Source organism: Mustela nigripes, chromosome 14 (assembly GCF_022355385.1).
Source record: "Mustela nigripes isolate SB6536 chromosome 14, MUSNIG.SB6536, whole genome shotgun sequence".
NCBI classification, from domain to species: Eukaryota; Metazoa; Chordata; class Mammalia; order Carnivora; family Mustelidae; genus Mustela; species Mustela nigripes.
Genome location: NC_081570.1, coordinates 82,913,709 through 82,938,253, shown reverse-complemented (window position 1 = coordinate 82,938,253; position 24,545 = coordinate 82,913,709). Strand labels below are relative to the sequence as shown.

General features: G+C 37.2%; 1 protein-coding gene across 4 annotated transcripts in view; it reads left to right on the top strand.

Moving 5' to 3' along the window:
- Window positions 1-24,545, top strand: part of DPYD (dihydropyrimidine dehydrogenase) — an 833,094-nt gene that overhangs the window by 544,999 nt on the left and 263,550 nt on the right. For all 4 annotated transcript variants that reach the window (XM_059375481.1, XM_059375484.1, XM_059375483.1 and 1 more), the window contains 2 exons: window positions 1,430-1,498; window positions 10,575-10,658. In XM_059375481.1, coding sequence (XP_059231464.1) covers window positions 1,430-1,498; window positions 10,575-10,658 — 153 coding nt within the window. The remainder of the gene's footprint in view (window positions 1-1,429; window positions 1,499-10,574; window positions 10,659-24,545) is intronic.

Below are 24,545 nucleotides of genomic sequence, written 5' to 3'. Positions count from 1 at the left end.
TGATGTGTATTAATTATTTATTTTGGGCCAGCAAAATCTAGTGGCTAAAAGCACAGACTCTCAGTCAAATTGCCTGGGTCTGAGTCTTGGCTCTGCTTCTTAGTAGTTATGTGACTTTTTCATCACAGTGCCTCAGCACCTTCATCTGTGAAATGGGAGGACTAATATCGGGAATGATTAAGTAAGTGAAGTAAAAACCGTTAAAACAGTACCTAGCTCATTATAAGAGCTATATAGGTTTTTAGTAATTTCTGTTATTATTTTTCTGAACGAGTAGTACAATTATCCATATTTAACCAATGAAGAAATTGAGTAATTTGCCTGGGGCCACACAGTGAGTGATAGAGTCAGAGTTCTAATCTGGACATTCCAGCTTCGGAGCAGGTAACTACTACTCTGTATAGCCTCTATTACAGACTTACTGTAATACTATAGTTAAATAATCAACATTTAACCAAGTTTAAAAATATAATGCACTATGAATATGTAAGGTATTATTATCTGTGCTGTAATAAGATATGATTGAAGAAGACACTAATTTATTTCTTTTCCATATCCTGAAACTTTTAGCTATACCAGTAATTATATTAATGAAGATTTCCATGTCATTGTATAATTCAGACAACCCTTTCACATACACAAATTTATTTAATTCCCACTATCACTTGCTGAGGTTGGCAAAGTCAGTATCATTATCTCCATTTTAAAATGAGAATGCTGGGGATCAGAAAAGTAACTTACATAAGAATTCAAAGGTAATAAAGTGCATAAACAATGAATTTTGGAACACTGACAATAAAATTTATTTTAATTTAATTTAAAAAAAGAACACATAAAAAATAAGTGATAGTATTTACACAATTAAAAGTCGGTATACAACTCATGATAGAATAGAGTGATATTAATCAGTGTATTTTAATGTATTATGATTGTGATGCCAAACTAAAACGATTTTCAGTAAAATTTGGACTTTGAATAGAGATTCCATTATTTATGAAGAATAATGGGTCTTTAATATAAACAATGATACTACATCACAGTTTTGTAATGTGATAAATATCACTATAATAGTAATCATATTACAGTATATAAAAGTATCAAAGTAACTCAAGTATACACATTAAATTTAAACAATGTATTATGTGTCAAATTTGTTCAATAAAACATTCAAAAATTTAAAAAAATTCAAAGATAATAAATGAGAAAGTCTTTAACATAAGTCTGAAGCCTTGAATCTTACCCTTTGCCTCACCGTAATACACTGCTGTTTTTAAATAATTTGTCTTTCAACAAATCAAAAACTAATTTTTATGATACAGTTTGCCATTATAATCATATGTGTGTAAATATGAATATACCCTTATTGTGCAAAAGCACCCTTACGTACAACTATTGGAACTGACATTCTTTCCTTTTTTTCTTCTTGAAGATTGTGATTGCTAGCATCATGTGCAGTTACAGCAAGAACGACTGGATGGAACTCTCCAAAATGGCTGAGGTAATGATTTCTTTAGTATATATTTGTTTTATTTCTTCTCTTCCATTTTTATTAGTTTTAAATAAAGACCTGCCATGAAAAATAGCCCCGTAGAAGTAAAATTGAATGGAAAATGGTAACTTAAAGCATTTCTATTATAATTTGTTTACCCTGTGTTTTCATTAAAATGATGGAAATGTAAATTTAAAAGGAATCTATTCTATAAAAGTGGTCCCTTGGATTTCACACACTACCTAAAAGTCCTTTACTCCTGGAATCCATATACTCTTTATTTGCATATTAAGCAAACTGTATATTATGATGGATGCCATGATAAAATTTAATTCTACCTTTGAGAGTGTAACAGGATCTTACCTTGCCTTTAGGCAAACTAGTTTGACAGCAAGAAGAAATTTTGAATATAAAACTCTTGAATATTTAAAATATAAAATGTTCATTTAATACTATTCTAGTTTGAATACAGACATGCATAAAATGGTAGGACAGAATGCTCCGGAATGGAACACTAGTCAGCAGGTTTTCCATAATATAAATTGAATCTTGCATAAATGCAAACAACTAACCATGTGCCTCAAATTTGTATTTCAAATAGAAAAATACATACTTAAATTTGTACACTTATGTCCATCACACTGTCATGAAAAATCTTCTAGACAGCTTTAGCTGAGTTTTCTTAAAAACCTTTCAGAGATGTAGAAGACTATATCTAACAATACTTATATACTAATGAGTCTTCATTATAAAATATTATAAAGCCTTCTCTGGTGTTCAAAAATTATACATTTTATTTGACTATCTTAAAACTGCAAGGGAAAAAAATGACTTCTGGCTCTTAAGGGGGTAAAATTAAACATGGTCAGTAATTGGCTTCATGATCTTTGGTGCCGAGGTCACTTTACACGTGTATTTACCTAATTGGCCATGAAATCTTCCACAGAACCTGTGCTTGGCATGAGCTTTGCCAATTTTAAGCTGACGATGATGAATGGCTTTATCACGCTGCTTGCCTTTCTGCCTTTCTGTAGAATAAAATACTTTAAATAAATATTTTCTTCAGAAATGAGCATCAACTTTTAAATAACCGCATTTTGCTTTTAAAAACTTTAATGAGTAACATACTAACCCACTTAAGGATACTTTTCACATTTCTCACATTTTGTATCTATCTATTTCTTGAATTTCAGTTTTATTTAATATCATTTTCTAAGTACGGGTAGCAAAACCAAAAAAGAATGAAAAAGGACAACAAAAATGAAAGGAAAGAAAAAAGGAGAAAAGAAGGGAAATTTTAAAATTTTATTTATTTTTTTAAAGATTTTATTTCACAGAGAGAGACACAGTAAAAGAGGGAACACAAGCAGGGCCAGTGGGAGAGAAGCAGGCTTCCCACAGAGAATGACCTGAACCCAAGGCAGAGGCTTAAGGACTTAGCTACCCAGGCATCCCGGGGGAAAATCATTCTTTTTTATTAAAAAAATTTTTTTAAATTTTTTTTTCTTTAAAAAGAAAAAGTTATACTTTTAACCAGTCTGTAGAATCTTTTCCCAGGAAAGCAATCTACATATCAAGAAGGTCAATCTATAGATAATGTCAATTTAAAAAAATCTTCACTATAATCTTAAAAATATGGGCTGTCCCAGGGCGTATCACCTGAAGGAGCTCTCCCCAGGCCTCCATGTTCCACTGGAGGGCAACAATAGGTAGCAGGATTCATCTTAGCTCCTGTGGTAGGTACTAGGTACGCAGTAGCACTTTGTAGAGTCAGTAGCTGGTTTTGTCTTTCTGAATGCATGCTTCAGAACATTTTTACAATGAAAGAGTCCACATTAGGGGCGCCGGGGTGGGGGGCGGGGGGAGCTCAGTGGGTTAAAGCCTCTGCCTTTGGCTCAGGTCGTGATCTCAGGGTCTTGGGATGGAGCCCCATATCGGGCTCTCTGCTCAGCAGGGACCCTGCTTCCTCCTTTCTCTGTCTCTCTCTGCCTGCCTCTCTGCCTACTTGTGATCTCTGTCTGTCAAATAAATAAATAAAATCTTAAACAGAAAAATAAAAAGAGAAAGAAAGAGCCCATATTAAAAGAAACCAAGAAAAACAAAAGTATTCAAGCCAAAGTTACTGTACCGCTTACAATGTACATTTCTTTGGGGGTTGTGATAATGGGTGGTAAGAAATCAGAGATATCACACCAGCTGTTCTAGCACCCATTTTAAGTTCAGCAAATGACTTAATGTGATGATGAATAGACTTTAAATTCATGAAGTTCCTCTCCTTATCGTAGATTGATTTTTGAATTACGTGATAGGGAACTGAGGAAATCTGTTATGAGCTCTTTACTATTATATCTGAAAACAGAAATGACACATGTACCAGCAGGACAGATCCAGATCCCTACCAGGACACGAAAAAGTAAAGACAGAGAAACTGTGTCAGAATGAAAATTTGCCTAAGAACAATCATTATTATTTGTTTATTTTGCAAGTGGCTACCACTGTATTTTATTATTCTGAATAAACATTTAAGACCATGTGAGTGAGGTTAAAAAAAAAAATAGAAGCTAGGTACATTCTTAAAATATGGTAAATTCAACTGAATGCTGTTTTTTTAAATGTCTATCCAGTGTATCTTCATCATGTGCATATTTTTTAGAAAGTTTTGTTTTCTTCTAGAAATAGAACCATACTGAACCAACCCTTCCTTTTCACTCTAACCCAGGAATGACCACACTTTTTTTTTTTTTTTAAAAAGATTTTATTTATTTATTTGACAGAGAGAGATCACAAGTAGGCAGAGAGACAAGCAAAGGGCGGCGGGGGGGGGGGGGAAGCAGGCTCCCCGCTGAGCAGAGAGCCCCATGTGGGACTCGATCCCAGGACCCTGAGATCATGACTTGAGCCGAAGACAGAGGCTTAACCTGAGGAGCCACCCAGGTGCCCCAAATGACCACACTTTTAATGTCATCTTTTACACATTTTTCAACCTGGTTTGAATTTGTTGTTTTATAAACACCAGGAAAAAGAAGTGGCCTCTGGAAAAGTTTTTACAGTTTAGTGTCAAATCAGTAGCATTATAGGGTCTGCTCAATTTTCAGTATCTGATCACAGGATTTCTTCCTTTTCTGGGTCATAGATAACCTATTCCAATTCCACGCAAAGGAAGATCTATGAAGCACCTACTGCATGCATGGTTTCTTGCCAAAAAACAAAGGTGAATAAGATATAGCCTCTGCTGTATCAAACAATACCATTTAAAAAGATCAGAAAGACACCAAACTGAACCATACTGAACACTCCCAATATCAGGTCTTGCATAGATTTGAGCTCATTTTAATAGATCTCAGAGCCATTTCTTGCTTAATGTACATTAGCTTAGAAGACATAGCCCATGTCAAAGTTCACGTGAAGATGCTTGATTGAAGGCTATAACCCCAGATCAGTATGAGTGGGAAGAAAAGGGAAATGGGATAGGAAGAAGGGAAAGCAGAGCCTGTGTGGTACATGACAGAGCTGGCTCCCACTTCCCAAGGAAATGGAGCTGATGGTTCAGTCACATGGGACAGAGAGTGCCCTGTGAAATCATCCTGCCTCTCAACAGTTGAGAGGAGAAGAAGGGTAAGAGATGCACCTACTGCTTCCTTTCTGTCTACTTACTTGGACTGGTCAAATTTCACACCCCAGAGCTGTCCTTTCCTCCACCCATCTGGAGGGTTATGTGTCCTGCCCCTTTGGGGGCCGCTGCTAAGAAAGTGAAATGCCACACCGTGTTGTGAAGTGTTTCCTGTGTGCTGTTTCTTGTGAGATGTTGTGAGATCTAAACCCAGAATGGAGGGGAAAAGTCTGAGCCCCCTAGTCAGGGCTGGCTGGCCATTGGCATTCCTGGAGCTGTCACTGGGACTAGTATGCTGGCGGCTGTGGCAAAGCGCAGCTTTCCTGCTGAGGGAGCTGTGAGAGCTGGCAATATAGGAGTTGCCAGGACAGTCACAGGGACTGACGTCCCTTTTTAAGCTAGTGACCAAAGTTTGTGTGTCAAGTTTGTGCTTCAAATTTGAAGCAGCGTATACATTGAATGTGTCTCCATAGGTATCACTGCCACCCTAATCCCAGTTGAACTGAGACAGTGCTACTTATCTCCTTGTTCTCAGTCCCTTCAAAATCTTCCCACTATTTCTCCTAAGAGGTGAAATACTTAACTTGACCTGGAATTACTACATAGTCTGGCCCCTGCCTGCCTCCCCAATGCCATCCTCAGTTTGCTGTCCACAGACTGGTTGACACCCACTGGTCTTTTGTTACTCCTCTGACATGCTCCCAACTGAGAGCCTTTGGTGTTCCCTTGGCCTGGAATTTTCTCTCTTGCTCACAGTATGTTCTCTCTTTCTCAACTCTGAGTGCCCTGACTAGTGGGTTAAATCCTCTGTCTTGCTCCTTCTGAGCTCCTGTCCTCAGAAGCCAATTTACCATTAAAACTAGTGAAACATAAGCTTCAGGGCCCTTACTTGCCCAAGTCACTTCCAAGGCCCTGTACCTAAATTTTGTATTTGTAATTTTTTAAAAAAGTTTTTACCTATTTTTTTTGACAGAGAGAGAGATCACAAGCAGGCAGAGAGGTAGGCAGAGAGAGAGAGAGGAGGACACAGTCTCCCCGCTGAGCAGAGAGCCTGATGCGGGGCTCAATCCCAGGACCCTGAGATCATGACCTGAGCCGAAGGCAGAGGCTTTAACCCACTGAGCCACCCAGGCACCCTGTGTTTGTACTTTTAATTAATTTTTTTCTTAAGGAAGTTTTCCCAGTTTGTTTAAGTTTCAGGTTCCCCAGAATCTCGGTGTCCCTCTGCCTTTTCTTTTCCTTTGTGACATTTAATGAAGTAATAAGCAATGGTGTCATTAGCTCTTTAATGTCTGTCCTGCTTATTACAAAGCAAGCTCCTTGGGGGCGGAGACTCCTGACTGGTTTACTGCTTAATGTCCGATCCAAGCACAGGGCTTTGCTTACCAGTGGGTACCTGTCAAATATTTGTTGAAGTGAAATAAGGGTACGGAGTTGGTGTCCTGACATGTGACCAAGGAAAAGGAAGCAATTACAGGATAAATGAGAAGCAGGGTACTTCATTTGGTACCCATGAGCTTGAGGTGATTAAGATACAAAGTAGAAGATTTTCAGTCAGGGATCTGAGGAAGGATTGCCAAAGGTCTGACCGTGATTGGTAGGATGACACAAGGAAGGTTCAGGGGAAAGACAGGTATCAAAACCAGGTGACCACACCATTCCTAGCAGAGGGACCAAACAAACCACTTAAAAGCCAGGTTCTTACCATTTTTTAACCTGAATTTGGGCTAGCAGTGTGTTGTGAAATTGAATTGATGTTAGAGTTAGGAGATCTCAAGTAGGCTGAAGTAGAAAGTAGACAGGTACATTACAGAAATGTGTTGCAGCAGGTGGATATAAGTCCCTGCAGAGTGACAGTTAGCAGGACAGGATGGAATCAAGAAAGGTGGACCCCTCCTTGCATACAACAGATAGTCACTGACTTAGAATCCATGGAGCCTAGGCCCGTTCAGGGTTAATCTATGCCAAATCCAATTCAGAGTGGTTTAAGATCACAAACTTGTGTCTCTAGTTTTGGGTAGTTGAGACTAGATGACAGTGTTGCTATGTAGAAAGTCAACATTACACATTTTATATTCTATTAACAGATGAAATTAAAAGAACATTCAAGAAGTGTACCTTTTGTGTCCCACCAAGGGAACACCCTCCTGACCCTTTGGGGCTCTGATGCTTTTTGCCAGTCCCCACCACCCATGGACACCTTCCTTCCTACCTGGGCCCTGATGTACTACAGCAAGCCGCCCTCTATGTGGACATCCATCCTATTGTTCTTGGGCTCTGATACCCCATGCCGGGCTCTCATAGCTCCTTCTATATCCTCTTGGTCAGCTACCTTTGTGTGTCCTACCCAATGACTTTAAAAACTACATGATCAGGGAGGAAGGGAGGAGTAAGAAAGGGAGAAGAGGAAGAACTTTGTATCTGATTTTGTTGTATATATCGTACAAAGGTTTGTGATTTTACTACCTTAGTTTTTCTGAGAGTTTTTATTAAGTGACTCAGAGAATTTTAGAAACTACACTGCTATCACTATTCTGATAATTACTCAGTATTGTTTTTTTTCCCCCTTTTCTTTCTCCCTCCCCCACTGAAGTATAAATAATTACTTTAAATCCTTTTACAGATGAAGACTGGGGAAAGGCAGGCTGGAGATTGTCATTGGATGGCTGTATGATTGGTAGATGGATGGATGGATGGAAAGACAGACAGAGAAACCCTAGTTAGACAGTAATAGCTTATACTTGCATAATATTTACTAGAGTCCATTGGCACTGTTCTAAGTCATTCACTTTTATTAAGCTGATTTATAGCTTACTAAACAACGTACGAGTTACTTCGATGGTTTTCCACTTTTCGGAGACAAGGAAGATGAAGCGAAGGAAAGTCAAATAATATGCCCAACACCACACAGGTAGTATGTAGTAAAAGTGGGATTCAAACCCATGAAATCTGCCTCCAGAGTTCTGGCTCTTAACAGAGACATTCTCCTTCATATAAATAAATGGGTGATAAGTAGATAATGTATGAGATTAGAAACAGCAGATTTTCTATGTCATGGCCTTCTCTAGATTACTTTATTGTGTAATCATTTAGGTGAGGTAGAATAAACTCTGGGCTAAGTGAGTAAACTAAAAAGCTGTGACTAACAGGAGTCAGAATGCATGCCCAGTTTCAGTTAATTTAACATTTCATGCTAATTCAGCAATTAAGGCTTTTTGAATGCATATAGTTGCTTGAAAATGGAATTAACTGCCTTTTAAGGTGGTGTACATCCTGTGAGGAGAATATTCAAGCAGAGGCCAAATGAATATTCTCTGTCTCTTGGTGTCACCTTGAGCAGGATTATCTCAGTTTTGAGATAATCAAAGGCCTTTTCAGATGTGTTTGGTCGGTCAATGTTTGTAGATGTATATAATGCTGGGGAAATATTTATTAATTAGTCACTGAAGAGCCTTTAAGGGGGATAAGTGGTTTTACAAGATTTTAATTTTACTTTAAGTTTAGAAGCTTTAAGGATGTCAAATGTTATGTCTTAACACACTGTACCAACTCCAGCCTTGTAATTAGTGATTTCTAATAAGTTTTGATAGTAAGAATACAGGCTCTGGACTCAGAATGCTTGGTTTCAAGACCCCATTCTCATTTACAAGATGTGAAATATTAACCACGTCCCTTGAACTCTTTGTAACCTCTATTTTGTCATTTATAAAATGGGAATAAATTTATATCCCACTACAAAGAGCCTAGTAAAGTATCTGGCATATCGTAAGTACTCAATAAATGTTAGTTATTATCATCTACTATCATGGCTAATTGTAAGCTTCAACTTACATTTTAAGAAAGATGTATAATGTATATATGTTTACAGATGCCACTTAAAGTTTATCTAATCCAAAATGTTATTGAACTGATTTCTGTTAATTATTGAATTCCGGCTAAAGAAAGAGATCTAAATGAAATATTTGAAATAACTAAGAGTAAGAAAATGGGAAATACTGTATATAATCGCAGTGTACAATCTTTTGATTGAACTGCTAATTCCCACATGACATGGTTTTTAGATAGGTTCTATTATATACAGTTTATACTTGAGTGGTTGGAAACAAAGAAGATTAACTAACTTCCTAAAGCATCCCCTATTCCTTAGCAGATCTGGGATTAGAACCCAGGCTGTGCTTTGTTCATGCCTACCACTAAATCAGCAGGGGAAAAAAAGTGGCATGATTCATGGTAATATTCAGATAATGTGGAGCATTAAAAACTGAATTAGGGAATCAAAATCCATAATGAAACCATATTAGAAAATAGGCTCAATAATCAAATGAATTCTCACAAATATGCAAAAGAAAGAGCAGACTCACTAATGAATAGGATTGGGAAGATTGTCAACTGAAGAATAGCTAACTAGAATTCTTCAATTTTGAGATCCTACTTAAAATTTATAAAACAGGAAAAAATGGGCTAAAATCTTGAACAATCAGGGAAAAAAGCAAGCCCTTGAAGAAACAGCTGTTGGCCTAAAGTAGGATTTGTGGTACACTTACAAAGTAAGCAAAGCGACAGACTTGTTTAATGTTACAGAAACAGACTCAAGCTTCTAGTTGACCTTACTTAATAAGAAATTGTGGCATTGGAGAAATTCTAGAAGTTAGGTAAAATAATATACAAATGTGACTCATTTATAGTTTATCCTGCATCCCTCCAGTTACCATATTAAACTATTAAAAAAAGCATTTTGCTTGTTTTTGAGAGTTTTTCACAAAGACTGGTCACAAATTCTATGATTCTTCATGTAATCTAAGAATACTTCTAATGAACTGTTGTGTTCAATTTTGCAGGATTTATTTGTATATTAATGAATTAATGAGCTAAATTAGAATGAATCCTATTTAATTATTAAAGACAAAATTGTCTGCACTTCATGTTTCTTACCATGAACTTATTTCTAATGCATTACAATTGATTCTCAGTTAAAAACATTTAAAATTTTACTTGTATGCATTCCACGTAACCTACTCCATTTTGCGTTGCACTACGACTTCCATACCAATTGTCCAGAATCGGTAAGATTTGTTTTTATAAAAATAGAAGCTGTGTAGGGAAGACTAAGTGTGATGTCAAACAGATCTGGGTTGAAATCTCTGCTGTGTTCTTAATATACCAGGTTTGTCATGAACTATATGCTTCAGTTTCCTTGTCTGCAAAATTTGTGTCCTGCTAATCCAAGGACTATGAGAATCAGAGATAATAAGTATAAAGCACATAGAGCACTTAGCAGCACCGAAGGAATATTTGCTGTTGTTATCATTGTTATTGTTACAGACAGTCTCACTTGAGAGTCATAACTCACCTCACAAGATAGCTATAAGGTTAAATTTAACAAATGTGACCTATGTTCAGTTACTAATGGCAAAAGTGTATCGGGACACAAATAAAGCTTTGCCTTTTCTTGCATTTTCCTTCCACGTCCTCAAGGCTTCTGGAGCAGATGCGCTGGAGTTAAATTTATCGTGTCCACATGGCATGGGAGAAAGAGGAATGGGCCTGGCGTGCGGGCAGGTAAGGACCTCAACAGCTGCCATTGTGTATTTCTGGGGGACAAGAACATATCCCCGTATGGATAGGAACTGTACCTTAGGCCACAAGATGTGTGGATCAGATAACTGGCTTGAAACTTCCAGGTCTGCATTGTTTAAATATTTAGTGCTTAAAAAGTGGAAAATGAGGGAAACTGAAATTACAGCAACTGTTTAGTTTTATTGAGGAAAATATCACATTATGTGCTTGACAGGAAGTAATATCATAACAAATAGTTTTTAAAAGCACTGAAGCAGAATTAGCTGATTTCAAATGCAATGTTCTTTATTCATTCCTGATGCTGATCCAGTTTCCCTGGAGCAATATACTGTACAAAATGCATTGTTCGTAGTGATTTTGTAGTAAATGGGGCACAGCATAAATTGCATTTTACATTTTTTAGCATACGATCATTATTCCCTAACTGTGTTTTGGGAGTTGCAAAAAGACTTTGATGCTATTTTTATTTTGGGATACAATAAATGGAACCTTCATGCTAAAATACTTTCAAAAACCTAATGAATAAAATGTGGAAATATATGTTAATATGTAGAAAATACTGCATCTTTATGTAACTAGGATACAGTGTTGTGTGTTAAGGAGCAATGTAAAAGCTTCATGCTAAAAAGGTGAGTGTTTTGCATCTAATTTGGCTTTTAAGCCCAGAGGGAAATGGTGTGAATTAAATAATATGAAATGTTGTCATTTATGACAAATTTTCTAGTCTTGGAAAGTTTACTTTTGTCTTGACATCTGGCACGGGGTCTTGTACATAGTAGGTGTTCAATTCTTTTTTTTTTTTTTTCTTTTTTCCAAATCCTTGGATTATTTGAATTAAACTCAGAGGCCAGAGACCCTTCATTTGGAAGGGCAAAAATTTCTGCTTATTCAAATGAACCTAGGTTTCTATTTTCATATTAGCATTCAGGGAGGATTTTAAAGTACTTTGTAAATATTTAATTAACATTCAGAATAGATTTGTGACTTAGGAAGAAATCATTCTCATGTAGCAGTGGGAGAAGGCCTAGTCAAATGTTTTTCAAGTATATCCTCTGTTCCACTCACAACAGGTTACACAGAGAATCAGTCAGTGTGATGACAGACCAAGCCTTGGTTGACAGTATGTCAACATGTGTACCTTGACTGAAAATAGGAAGGCTTCTAAAATCACAGCTGGAACAGGGCCTGAGGTAGTCAAGGTTCTCTCTTTATAACCCTTGCACAGTGTCTGAAACTTAGACCCAAGATATTTTTTTAGTTAAGTGGATAAAAACAGCTATGGAAACATTTAGATCTGTTGACTAATGTTTTAAAGAAGGATACATTTTAATAAGTATTTCTTGCCACAGAAATGACAATTATTCTGAAAATGTTGCCCAACCTTGAGCTTATTTTTTTAGAGTAAGCTTTGACTCTGTGAACACATCTGAACTTACCCAGCTGTTAAGTGTCTTAGGTATATCCTCTCCAGAGAGTTATTTAGCTACATAAATTTTTGCATAGCCTTTGGCTGAATGAGGATACCAAGCAGTAAAATTTTGCAGTAGAGTTAGTATTAAGATTTCTAAAACTCTTGGAGAACATATGTTCCAAAAACCATGATACCTTAGGCTGAAGGAAACTTGAGAACATTGCTGCTTTACTTGTTATAATTTCTAAAACTGAAACCAGTCTTATCAGCCACATTTAGAATTTTTCTTTTGAATTATATTCTCGTTTAAGTCATACAGTTGAAAAATAAAACAAATGTAGTCGTGTTTGCTCCAACATATTTTAAATGATTACTCTGCCTCAGGACACAGGAATGTTCAATATTTTAAAAGGAGGGCAGGAAGAATATTAGTTCATTAAAAAAAAAAACTTTACTGTAAATCTGACTCTTTAGAGTAGACACAGATATATCTGGGTCTTATTCATCTTTCCCTTTACTTCCTTTTTTTTTTTTTCAATTTCTCTACCTCCTGTTTCCATTGCCTCTTCCTTTCTCTTTGAGCTTCATAGTCTTGAATACTTGTAAGCTGCTGGGATGGGAAATTTGTACTCAGTGTGGGGAACTGAGAAGCCATTCCAGTTCCTCTTCCCCATTGCAGTGGGATCCCATGTTCCATCTCTTGGAAAATCCATGTGTGCAGAGCACAGATCTATGAGCATCGCCAGAGCCTGATAAGTGTTTGCTTCATGAATGAAACAAACTGACATTAGTTCTATGCCTAGAGCATTTATCTATTGGAAAAACTCTCTTGTACTTTTTCCACTGGTGTTTCTAGAAATCATCATAATTTTAGCTCCTTAAGAAGAGGCAGAGTATCACAGTATGGTACAGTTTCCTTTCTAAACATGTTTTTTCTGCCATTATGTCATATATTTTCTCACCAATATTTCATAAGGGAAAAATACTGCCTTTGTATCTAAGTCATTCTATATTAACTACATATGTATATATTTAAATATATATTTAGATATTTAAACTCTCTATGAATGTACCTGTAAGTGACCAAATATTGTGAAATTTTTGAACAGAGAAGGCTATAACCTCTACTCCACAATATATAGAAATCATATATTTATGGAATTTATAGAAATAAAGAAAATCTCAAACTGACCTTGGGAATTTGAATTGTATATTTCCTACGAAGTGAAATGGAAAATCCCTGATAACTTTGATGATCAAGCGAAAGTGAAAATATTCTCTAGCTTTAGTTGTGTATACTCTGAAGAGTCGGAGGTATATTACAACGTGGAAAAAAAAATTAGTTTTCTTGTCCTCACAATAACCCTCTGAATAGGTTGAGTTTTTATCCTACTGTACAAGAACAACAATAAAATAAAAACAAACAAAACAGCGACAAAAACTGAAGCCTCCATGCTTCCCATGTCACAAGTCTGGTCAGCAGTTGCCAAGGCCTGAGCTTTCATTAGCATGGAAGCCTGAATATAGATAAGTAGATAAGTCACCGAGAATAGTTCTTAATAAATTGGTATTCTAGCATAAGCATTAAATATTATTATTATTAACTGAAAGTGCAGTACAGGACTAAGTTATCTCTAAAGTCTCTTGTAGTTCTAAATTTACATTTCTCTGAATATATGAAAACACAAGCAAGGGGTGCCTGGATGGCTCAGTTGGTTGGGAGTCTGCCTTTGGCTCACATCATGATGGGATCTAGCCCTACATCGGGCTCCCTGTTCAGTAGGGAGCCTCCTTTCCCTCTTCCACTCCCCCTGCTTGTGCTCTCTCTCTCTTTATCTCTCTGTCAAAAAAATAAAAATAAAATCCTTAAACACACACACACATCTACTAAGTAGATGTTGCATCTCTCTGAATAACGGAGCCTCCCCAATGTCTTAACATTCAGATTTAAAGTTGTCCTTGTGGGGCACCTGGGTGGCTCAGTCGGTTAAGCAGCTGCCTTCAGCTCAGGTCATGATCCCAGGGTCCTGGGATTGAGCCCCACATTGGGCTCCCTGCTCAGCGGAGAGCCTTCTTCCTCTCCCTCTGCCTGCCACTTTGCCTACTGGTGCACCCCACCCCCGCCCCCATCAAATAAGTAAAATCTTAAAAAAACAACAACAACAACAAAAAACTGTCTTCATGCAGTCTGTGTGAGCCAAATTCCTGTGCTGGCATATTACTTTATAAATATAATTAAACTATAGTCAATTCTATAAAGTTCAGATAAAATGTCAGCTCTTGGAGGTCTTCTCCTTTTCCTAAATACAAAGTATTCTGACGGCATTGGGTGAATACCCCTCTTTTGTCCTTGAATAATTGACTATTTTTAATTTCATCCTGCAGAAGTTCTAATGTGAATTCAGGCAAGAGTTGAGGAAACTCGAATAGCTTTCTGTTGTTGTTGTTGTTGTTGTGTTTATCTTGTTTCTGAAATTATTAACAATATTTGAAAAATCGGTGGATTTGAAAGGAAGATCCTATTTCTTACTCTCTTGAATTATGGAAGATACGGCTATGGTGGCCTGCATTACCATGCAGCAATGAGGAGCTAGAGCTTAAGTGCTCTCCTTTAACACTCTATGTGGTTCATGCAAATAGCAGCAAATGTTTCACCGAGGGTAAATGCTTGTTCCCAAACATGGATTTGATCCATACATGCCTCTCCAATTCCACCCTTAAATATCCAAACCAACCCTTCCCAGAATTTTTGCCTACTTTCTAGGTTCCTGACATTGAAGAGTCTCTAAGCTGCATTCTTTAGCCAGCAGTGCCTTTAATTCTTAGACCCTCCATCAGCTACGAAAAGAAAAAGGAGTTGATGGAGGTTGTGGATGGAAGGTATGGGCTAAGATGCCTTGTCTTCCCACCTTCCTGTTTTATCATCCACAAGGCAAAAAGGAAGAGCAAGAGGCAGTGTGCTCCTCAGGATGTTGCAGTACTAGTTGTAAGCCCTCTTGAAATGATTTTTTTTTTCTGTTATCAAAAAACCAGAAGTTTTAAAGCTTTTTCTTATCTTTCACACAAGTTGTTTACTTTTTTGCCTTGTGTCAATGATGTGACATAGTGAAGTACCGATTTCTAGAACTGAGAGGAACCTGAAGGATTTTCCAGTTTGACCCCCTTATTCACAGGAAAGGAATCAGGGACTGGGAAGATACTTAAGTTGTCTTCTCCTGAAGAAACCAACCAGTAAGGTCCATAACCTCTGATGCTCTTGTCACTGACCCGCATCTGGCGCTCTATTCAGTATTTCCCTCCAGGTCATTTCGGTGTATCCAAATCTCTAGTTAAGCTGAATAAGCCAGTATAGTGCCCTGGGAACTCCTGACTCCATAGCTTTCTGCCTAGAATTCACAACTTTTCAACTGAAATTATCCAAATAGAAATCACCTGTCTAATTCTATTTTAAATGACATCTAATCTATTAACTGAGTATATCTTATCAGTCAACCAAACTTTCCATGAGAAAGAAAAAAGAATATATTGTACATGAACAAGTTTAAAGGTGGAAACTAGAAGTACACTCTTGTTAGAATCTCTGGAGACCTAGAGATTGAATCACTGTCAATGAATTTGAATTTCTTTGCCTAACAATTTTAAGACACTACAAAGATCTTATTTCCCTGGCCCTTATAGGTTTCCCATTTTTTGGTAGTTTGGATGCCTTCCTTGTAGGTGTGATTGCCATAGAACGTACACCTATTTCAGTAAGGATGCTTTTAGATGGAAAATTCCAAAATGATAGTGTAATCAGAGGGAAGACTACTCTAGCTTCTCACTTAAAACAATGTCCTAAAGAAAGATGGCAGTGCCACGGTTATTACCTGGTAAGTCTTGCTCTCTCACAGCCCCCTCATTGATTTACGCACATCCTCCACATAGAATTTCTAAACACTGGGGCGCCTGGGTGGCTCAGTGGGTTAAAGCCTCTGCTTTCGGCTCAGGCCATGATCCCAGAGTCCTGGGATTGAGCCCCGCATCGGGCTCTCTGCTCAGCAGGGAACCTGCTTTCCTTCCTCTCTCTCTGCCTGCCTCTCTGCCTACCTGTGATCTCTGTCTGTCAAATAAATTAAAAAAAAAAAAAAAAAAAGAATTTCTAAACACTGAGATGCTTAACTCAGTCTTAACATTAATTTCATCATCAGGAAATACATATGCAGTCCTGCTTTCATGGTGATCCAACTAAGTAAGAGCAAACAGATATAAAGTGGTAAATCTTAAAACGTTTACTGATCTTAAATAATTATTGACTTAAATTAAGATCACCCAAACAACACTTCGGTATTTCCCTCAGGATCTGTTCTATGTCCAATTTAATTTACACAAACTCTGTATGCCTATTAAAAAAAAGAGAGAGAAGGGCTTTGTTTTTATTACAACATGCCAACATTTTTCATAAAACATTAACCACAGATTATTACTCTTACCCTTGCCAGGGAGCAGACGTCTGTCAGCAGAAAGAGAATCCAAAACTAAGTGTGAAGACCACATTGCCCCAGATGTGTTAGCATCTCCCTTGGGAAATAAAATCTTCTTCCAGCAGCTGGGTTAACAGACCCCCATCTCATATGTAATACAGGGTCCATGAACAATGACCACAATCTGCCTGGATCAGGTCCCCATAAGATGTTTGTGCATGAGACAGTATAAAAGATATGGGTTTTAAAGCCAACACAACTGAAAATTCATAGTACTACCTATATTTCCCAGAGGAATGAAATTCAGGAACTCAGGAGGATAAGATACCCCAAAGGCTAGAGAAAAGAATATGGAAGCCCTATCAGTAGTATAATACAGCTGAAGTGACAGTGACCTCCCTGGACTCTTTTTGAGGACCTCAAGGGGAGGGATCACTGCTGAGTTAGATTTTTTGTGATACTGGTCTGGTACATGCCCATGAGATGTCCTCTGTTTCAAGTTCTTGATTTCCTCAGACTCCTTTTAACTCCAGCCCCTATAAAATACATGTATGACAAAGTGCTACATCATCCTGAAAGTGATGTTATTCTTGCTCTACTTAGCCTGGGTGAATATAACTTAAGGTTCGGGAGTTGGAACTAAGGTCTGTAAGTTGAATGGATAAATATGGGATAGCCTAGGTTGGCTTCAGTGGATTGAGTCCCCGAAACATCACATTCACAGGTTTGGAAATCATTATGTCACAAAGTAATATCATTTCATGGAGAGCTATGACAAATGACTGCAAAAGTGACTGAAATCTGACATTCTCCATATACATTCAAAATATCCTATTCTCTTATTTTCTTTGCAGCATTATAATTTTAGAAGTGCTTTAAAATAAATTATCAACTTGTTTGTGAGAAAAAGTATCTCTGATCAAACAGAAATATTTGCTTTATGCTGTATTCTGTTGCCCAACTTTTATTTGAGCTTGATTCTCAACCATTTGCATAGACATGGGTGCTTAAATAAGTAGATAACTACAGGAGATCTGTAAGAGGCATTTCTGTAACTGCCAATATTTTGCCTTAAGCTGATTCTCTATGAGTTTTCAGTTTAAGTTATTAATGTTGGTTAGTGATATAAAATGATTGCTTCCTCTCAAAAATTTTAAATTTTCAGCAGAAAGCAGTGCCATTTAAATCTTACTGAAATACCAGTTGTAGGTGGGGGGAGCGATCACATAAATGTCTAGGACAACAATCATGTGGCAGTTTAAAAAAATTACATGTAGTACAAATAAGTGGATCACTGGTGAGTGGTTACAGGAAAAACATTTTAAATGTGTGTATCTTTTTTTTAACTTAATGTGGCTTTTATTGTACTCATCACTTGTTATATTCCCAAAATATAGCAGCAGTAGTATTTTAAAGTGTTTTTTTTTTAAATCACCCTCAAACGATCACATCATAGTGACTTTGAGAAGCATAGCAGAGTTTTTTATAAGCCTGCTGACTTATAGCATAAAGATAAACCAGAAATGTCTTTGACCCAAAGAGAGAGACACAGGAGTAGGGTAGGGAGAGGCTATGATCTTATCAATGGTACCATGGAGAGTTTGCATAGCATAATGTCACACAGAATAACAGGCATTAGCAGTGCAGAGTAGAAACAACATTGGAAACCAGAACTGCTGGCAGTGAAATGAAGGGTCTAGTCATGGAACCAACTAGTCTAGAATATTTGGAAAAACTGGAAAATACGACTGAGTCATTTATTAAAAGGCACAACAGACTCAGGAGTAAAGGACACTGCATATTAGGCTAAAAAACCAAGATTGGACCAAAACCTAGGAAGCACTTGGAAGCTGAGAGATTCAGAGGCAGCCGAGTTTACAATAAGGCAAGAGAAAGGATAATGAGTAAGACAAATCAACGAAAGGCATAAGAGCCACCACTTTCAAGAAGACCTTAAAATTAAGGCAACTTGTGCCTCAGCTATAAAGTTTTTATACATTTCCCACTGGGATTGAAGCAGCCTTTTAGAGTACAATCACTTTAAAGCTGTGAGCTGGGAGAATGTGAGCAATGTCAGGAAGAAAGCATGTGGGTTTGCCTGACTACTGAAGGAACTAGTGCCCCCCCCCCAAAGAAAAAGTAAGTCAAGGGAAGTAGATTTATTAAAATCATGACATTTTTACAATCCAGGAGTCTTGGTTCAAGATGGAAGACTCTAGGGCTTTTGTTAACTATCATTTAGCAGCCCCATTCCCGGAGAACTATTACTCCCCCGCCAGATACACAAGAGGTGGCACTTACTGATAATAATAGATTTTATACAAATATGAAGTCTGTCTTGTTGATTACATTGAAGAAATCTTAATGACAGTCATGTTTTATAGCTAACTTTGTTTTTGTTCCTTCACCAAAAAAATCACTTCATTAAGTTGCATTATGATTAATAAATATAGGCTCTACAAAAAAAGCTTTGTTTAAGGAGATAATAATGTAAAGCATGAGAATCAATTTTAGATACTTTGAGATGTTCTGAATGTCTTTCTTTCCTCATGTTATCTGTTGTTTATGTTTTCTAGTTGGAGTGTTTTCTCTCCCTATCTGCTGTTACTGAGTGTACTCAGTTGTAAAAGTCCTCATAGATCAAGTGACAAAATCAGTTCTACTTAATGTATGTTAATGACTCATCAGAGAGTAGCATACAGATTTTTTTCTCTTATTTGCGAAACTTTCAGCTGTTTTTCAAATGAATGGAGACTCTATTGCCAGTTTTTGTTCATCAATGTTTTTTTTCCTTGACAATACCTGAGATCATATGGCAACATAGTAGGCATGTCATTCCTGTTTCTCCTATAACCATGTTTTCCAAATGTGGAGAACTTAGTACATGAAGGAACAATTGAATCCCTTCACTTCTCCTGTCTTGTTCTCTATTCCTCTATCCCATGTTCAGTCTTGATTATTTTTCTACATTCTGTCACCTCAGTCTCAAACTTTCGGAAAACAGACTTTCTATTTAGGAGATAAAGGCTATACAGACCCCAGAGTATTCACTGTGCTCCCCAAATCATCAAATACGTCTCTACTTTTATTCATTCAGCAAGTATTTAGGATTTCTGCTATGTACCAAGAATTGTATGAAAAGCTGAGAGTATAATAATGAGCAAAACCAGATATGTTTTCTGTTATCAGGGATCTTCCCATTTAGTAGAGGAGACATATATTGCACAAATAACCCCACAAACAATAAAGTACAACTGGCATAGTACCATGAAGTAGTGGTCCTTGATACGTGAAAAACTTATAATGTGAAATTTCTGGACTACTTGGAAGGGTAAGGAACGGCTTTATAAGAAAATGATGTTACATCTGATAACTGAAGTATTAGAGAATTTTTAACTAAGTGGAATGATTGGGGTGGGTTAGAGCATTCCAGGCCATGGGAACAGCATGAGCAAAGCCCTGTGGTTGAAACAAGGCATGTTGAAGGGCAAAAGAAGAATAGGGTGCTTAAAGCACACACCTGTGGGCACAAGATGATGCTGGAAAAGGGAAAATAGAGGCCAGACTATATAGAAGCCCCTAAGTCCTGCCTTGTTAAGCCTTTTGATCCTATCCCAACAGACAGCAGTAGGAGGTTATAAAAAGGTTTGGTGTGGGTGTGGATGTGTGTGTGTGTGTGTGTGTGTGTGTGTGTGTGTGTGTGTGTATAAGCCTGTGCATGTGTTTGGTGGGTGAGATGGTGACAATGTGGGGTGATACAATTGTGTTTTCATTTTAAGAAGAGAATTAGAGGAGCATGAGAATGGACCTACAAAGGCGGTCTGGAATAACCAGGCAGTTGTTCATGTAAAATATAATGGAGGTTTACAGCTTAGCTTAGAAAGTGATTGTAGAGAAGGAGAAATGGATATGCCAGAGATAAGGAGTCTATCCAACAGCATTTGAGGATGGGTTGGATATGAATTTTGAAGGAAAAACAAGTAGCAAGATAGTTCTTAGCTTTCTGTTGTATGCAGATGGAGGAGTTCTGGTATTATGAACTAAGACCGATGTATTAACTGATATAACTGATGGTGTGAGGTTGAAGTTGACTTCATGATTGTCTGGATCCAGGAAAGCAGATGTCCTTAGCATTCTTACTCTCTCTTACTTTCTCTTCTTTGCTCCATGGTTTAGTGAATGACTCATTCTCCCCCATGACAGATAAGCATTTTTAAACCATCTAATGACCTAGTCTCAGATAAATCTATGGTTCCTCATTCCAGTTCCCAGGGGTTCTTCACCTTTCCACTCCGAGAGCATTTTCTGATATCTGTGATTCTGGTATTTTCTGTATACTCTCTCCAATCTCCACTATTAAGCCCTTAGCAAAAACTTTCTTTTAAATGAATCCATCCTTATTTTAAACAAGTAAAAGCTTACCCATAAAACATCTTGACTATTAAACATATCACTCTCTCATAGAGATGATGGATAAAGTGAATAAAGTAGGATAAAGTGAAACACAATTTTCCTGGTATATAATAAATAAGGAATTATATTTTTGAGATGGCAACAATACAAGTATAGTTACTATGATATAGATATATCCCAAGAGAATAAATTCATAGAAGATTATAAAAATTGAATTTGTTCACTTAGTATGCCTTGTATTCCAAGCCTTGTGCTAGCTGTTTCCACCCATGGGATCATACCCACTCCTTAGTCAACTTTGAGGGGGAAGATAAAACATTTTCCATATTTACAGACAGAGGACCTGAGGTGGAGTGACTTGCTCCACATTGAATCCCCAAGAATTAATGTTATTATGGTACCTGGTAGGTTCCATAAATAATTTTTGGAAAGATTAATGAAGGTTTGAATGAATGAATAATTGAATTAAGTCTTCATACAAAATGTGGTGTGTGTGTGTGTGTGTGCCATTGGCAATGAGAAGATCCTGAGCAGAGTGGTTTATGAATATGACTCAGTATAGCAGTTCTTGTTTTTTTTTAAGTTAAGACTTATATTTCAAGTCATTTTACTTTTCTCTAAAACCAGTGTCAATACATTGCTCTGGTTTTTGGTCATCTTTCCGCCTCAATCGTGTTAGGTGTCATGTGTCTGATTTCTCCAGTTTGTGTCTCAGATCCATTCTAAATATGTTTATCCAGAGGTACATACTACTCACTTATACATATTATTTACAGTTCCCTGTGCCCTGGACAGGAGTCTGTCTCCTTTTCAAATACTCTGTCTTTGGAACTTAGTAATCTTTTGTTTTTTGTTGTTGTTATCGTTGTTAAGAATGAACATTTTTTACACGTTATTGGAGGAGTTTGGAGGATGAAAGACATCAAAATGACTTACTCTGTTCCTTTTTCAAACTTGCTATCTATCCTATATAAACAAGGCCACTATCTGAGGTTGAAAGGAGAGAAAGAAAATAAACTTCCTTAGCCTGGCCTCTAGGAAATTAAGAACTTTATTTTCACCTGTTTCCATTCCCAGTTCTGAATTACAAATGCTCCCTGAATGTTGCCTCATACATTATTTGAGAGCAGATATGATCCTGCTGTGCTACTTGCCAGGCTCTGATACAAGGTCTAACTCCTATAATCCTCACAACTCTATGATTTATTTACTATTATTACACCCATTTTATAGATGGGAGAACCTAAAGACAAAAGGAATAAGTAGTGTGACAGGTCGCACAGCAAGCAAATGACCACCTCAGTATTCAAATCCTGGACTCTAGCTCAAGAGCCTGTGTTCCTAACCTTGGGCACCACTTCCTCTCCAGAAAGAAAATTCCTGGCTTTACTAAGCACACAAATTATTGATGCATATCTTAATGATACATCTCTCTTTGAAAATAGTGCTGTTTGTGGGAGTAATGGAAGCTCCTCTGGATAAATACTACTGAAAAGACTAGTTTCCTCAAAATAATCGGTAAAAAAAAAATTTTTTTTTAACTACCTTTATTTTTATGTGTTACTAATTTTTTCTGTGTCTAAATTCAGTTTTAAAGGGAAACCCTAATGTTTCTTTTTTCTTTTTTTTTTTTTTTTTCAATTTCCGGGCATGATTAAAATCTAGTGCAGTTTCACAGTCATGAATGTTAATTGTCAACGTCTGTTTTTATTTTTAAAAATCTTTTTTTTTGCTGTTTAAATTTGACACCACCCCTCCCATAAAGGAGACTGTCTGTGGTATCAGGCATTAAGAAACTACTCCCGCTAGTTGGTGATTATTCGGGAGCAGCTGAAGAGGGGTAAAGAACCCCCACACAAGTGCCCAAGAGGGAATTCACCCCTTCTTCAAAGGGTGGAGAGCACTAAGTAGGCAGAACGCCGTCCAGCCCCATGCGTGGTTCTGCCCTCGCCTGCCATTCCACAGCCCTGCCTCTTTACAAAGGGTAGATCATTAAGCCATCCAGCGGTGGGGAGTATTTTCGTATAGCTGTTGCCCTTTATAACAGCCTGGCAGTGAGTGACCATAATAAATTATGCACTGCTCTGTGAGACTGTGACACAATGCACTGCCGGAACAGCGGGGGTGTTAGAAAATCCATTATTTGAAATTTTTGTTTCTTTTTCTTACTAGATTCCATGCTGTTCTTTTCCTGTCATCTTGTTCCTTTTTTTCCTATCTATTGTTTTGAGGGTTTTGTGTCTGACAGTTCTTTTCTGCTGCTGGTTTTGTCCTTTTTGTTACCTTGTTTCTGCCTTCGTGGGCTCTCCCACCCCCCCTCCCTTGGTCTTGTGTGTTGTGAGCCTCATTCTCCTTTTCTGTCATGCAGTCATTTGCTTTACTTTTCTTTCTCTTTCTGCCTTATTGTCTCATATAATGCAGAAAAACAAATTCTCTTTTTGTCGGCATTCTTTTACATGGTGTTATGTGGTTGTCATTTTCCCTTCAGGATAGATGCACTTTACTGTATGTACTATTCATTTGGGTTCCAAGAATCCAAAACACATGTCCAGAGGAGTGCCAAGGCTGATGGCAATAAAACACAATCAAAGCAACCAGGAGAATAGTTCTCTGGGAACAGCGCAGACCTATTTCTTCCCTGTAGATCAAGTCACAGAATCTGTAAGTTTTGTTCCTAATTTTAGATTATTCAATCTCTTTCTCCTTCTCCGAGTAGATTTAGTCCAACATGGCAATTGTTTTGACACTCTTTCTTGCAAATCTACCTACTCGCTATTTCTGTAATTGTTTTTCTGTTGATGAACACAGTCTGAAAAGCTAATTCTGGTAGTTGGAACACCCACTGATTCAGTTAATCCATCAGTCATTAATTGAGCAGCTATACTGTGTCAGGGATGGTGCAGGTGCTGTGGACATTGAACACCATCAATTTTGTTCTTTTTACATTCTTTATTTGCTCATGTCCCTTATCCCTAACTTCTTTCTGTGGACACGTCACATACTGTCATTTGTCATCCTGCCTTCTCCACTTTCTCTTCATTGACTCCTTTGGAACTAACATTTCTTATATGTAGATTTATTTTCAAAGAACTTATGATTTTTCTACCTAAATTCAGTGGATTTAGAAATGATTGGATTAGAAAGCCCAAATCTTCTTGGCAGTGAACACCTGAGAATGTGCCAGATTCTTCAAACCCATTTTTGTGTTGCAGTTAAAAAATAAATAAATAAACAGAAATGGTAACCTGACCTCTGATGCGGCTATAGATTTTTATAATATTGGCAGTAGCTGAATTTAATTATGCCAGTATATGTACTTATTAAGTATCAGTGAATTAAATAAACAACTACAATTAAGTTCTTCGTTTCACAGTACCTAGTTCCTTTTTCCTTTTAAACGTTTTTCTCTCTATTTGCTTTTACATGCTTACTTGTCATTTTGTAAATTTACTATCTTCTAACCCGTTTCTTCTGAATCACCACCGATATTCAGTTTGGTCTACCTCTGTTGTGTTTTTAGATTTCATCTCTCTCTCTCTCTCTTTTTTTTTTTTTTTTTACTGTGTTTTATTCCAGGGTTATGAT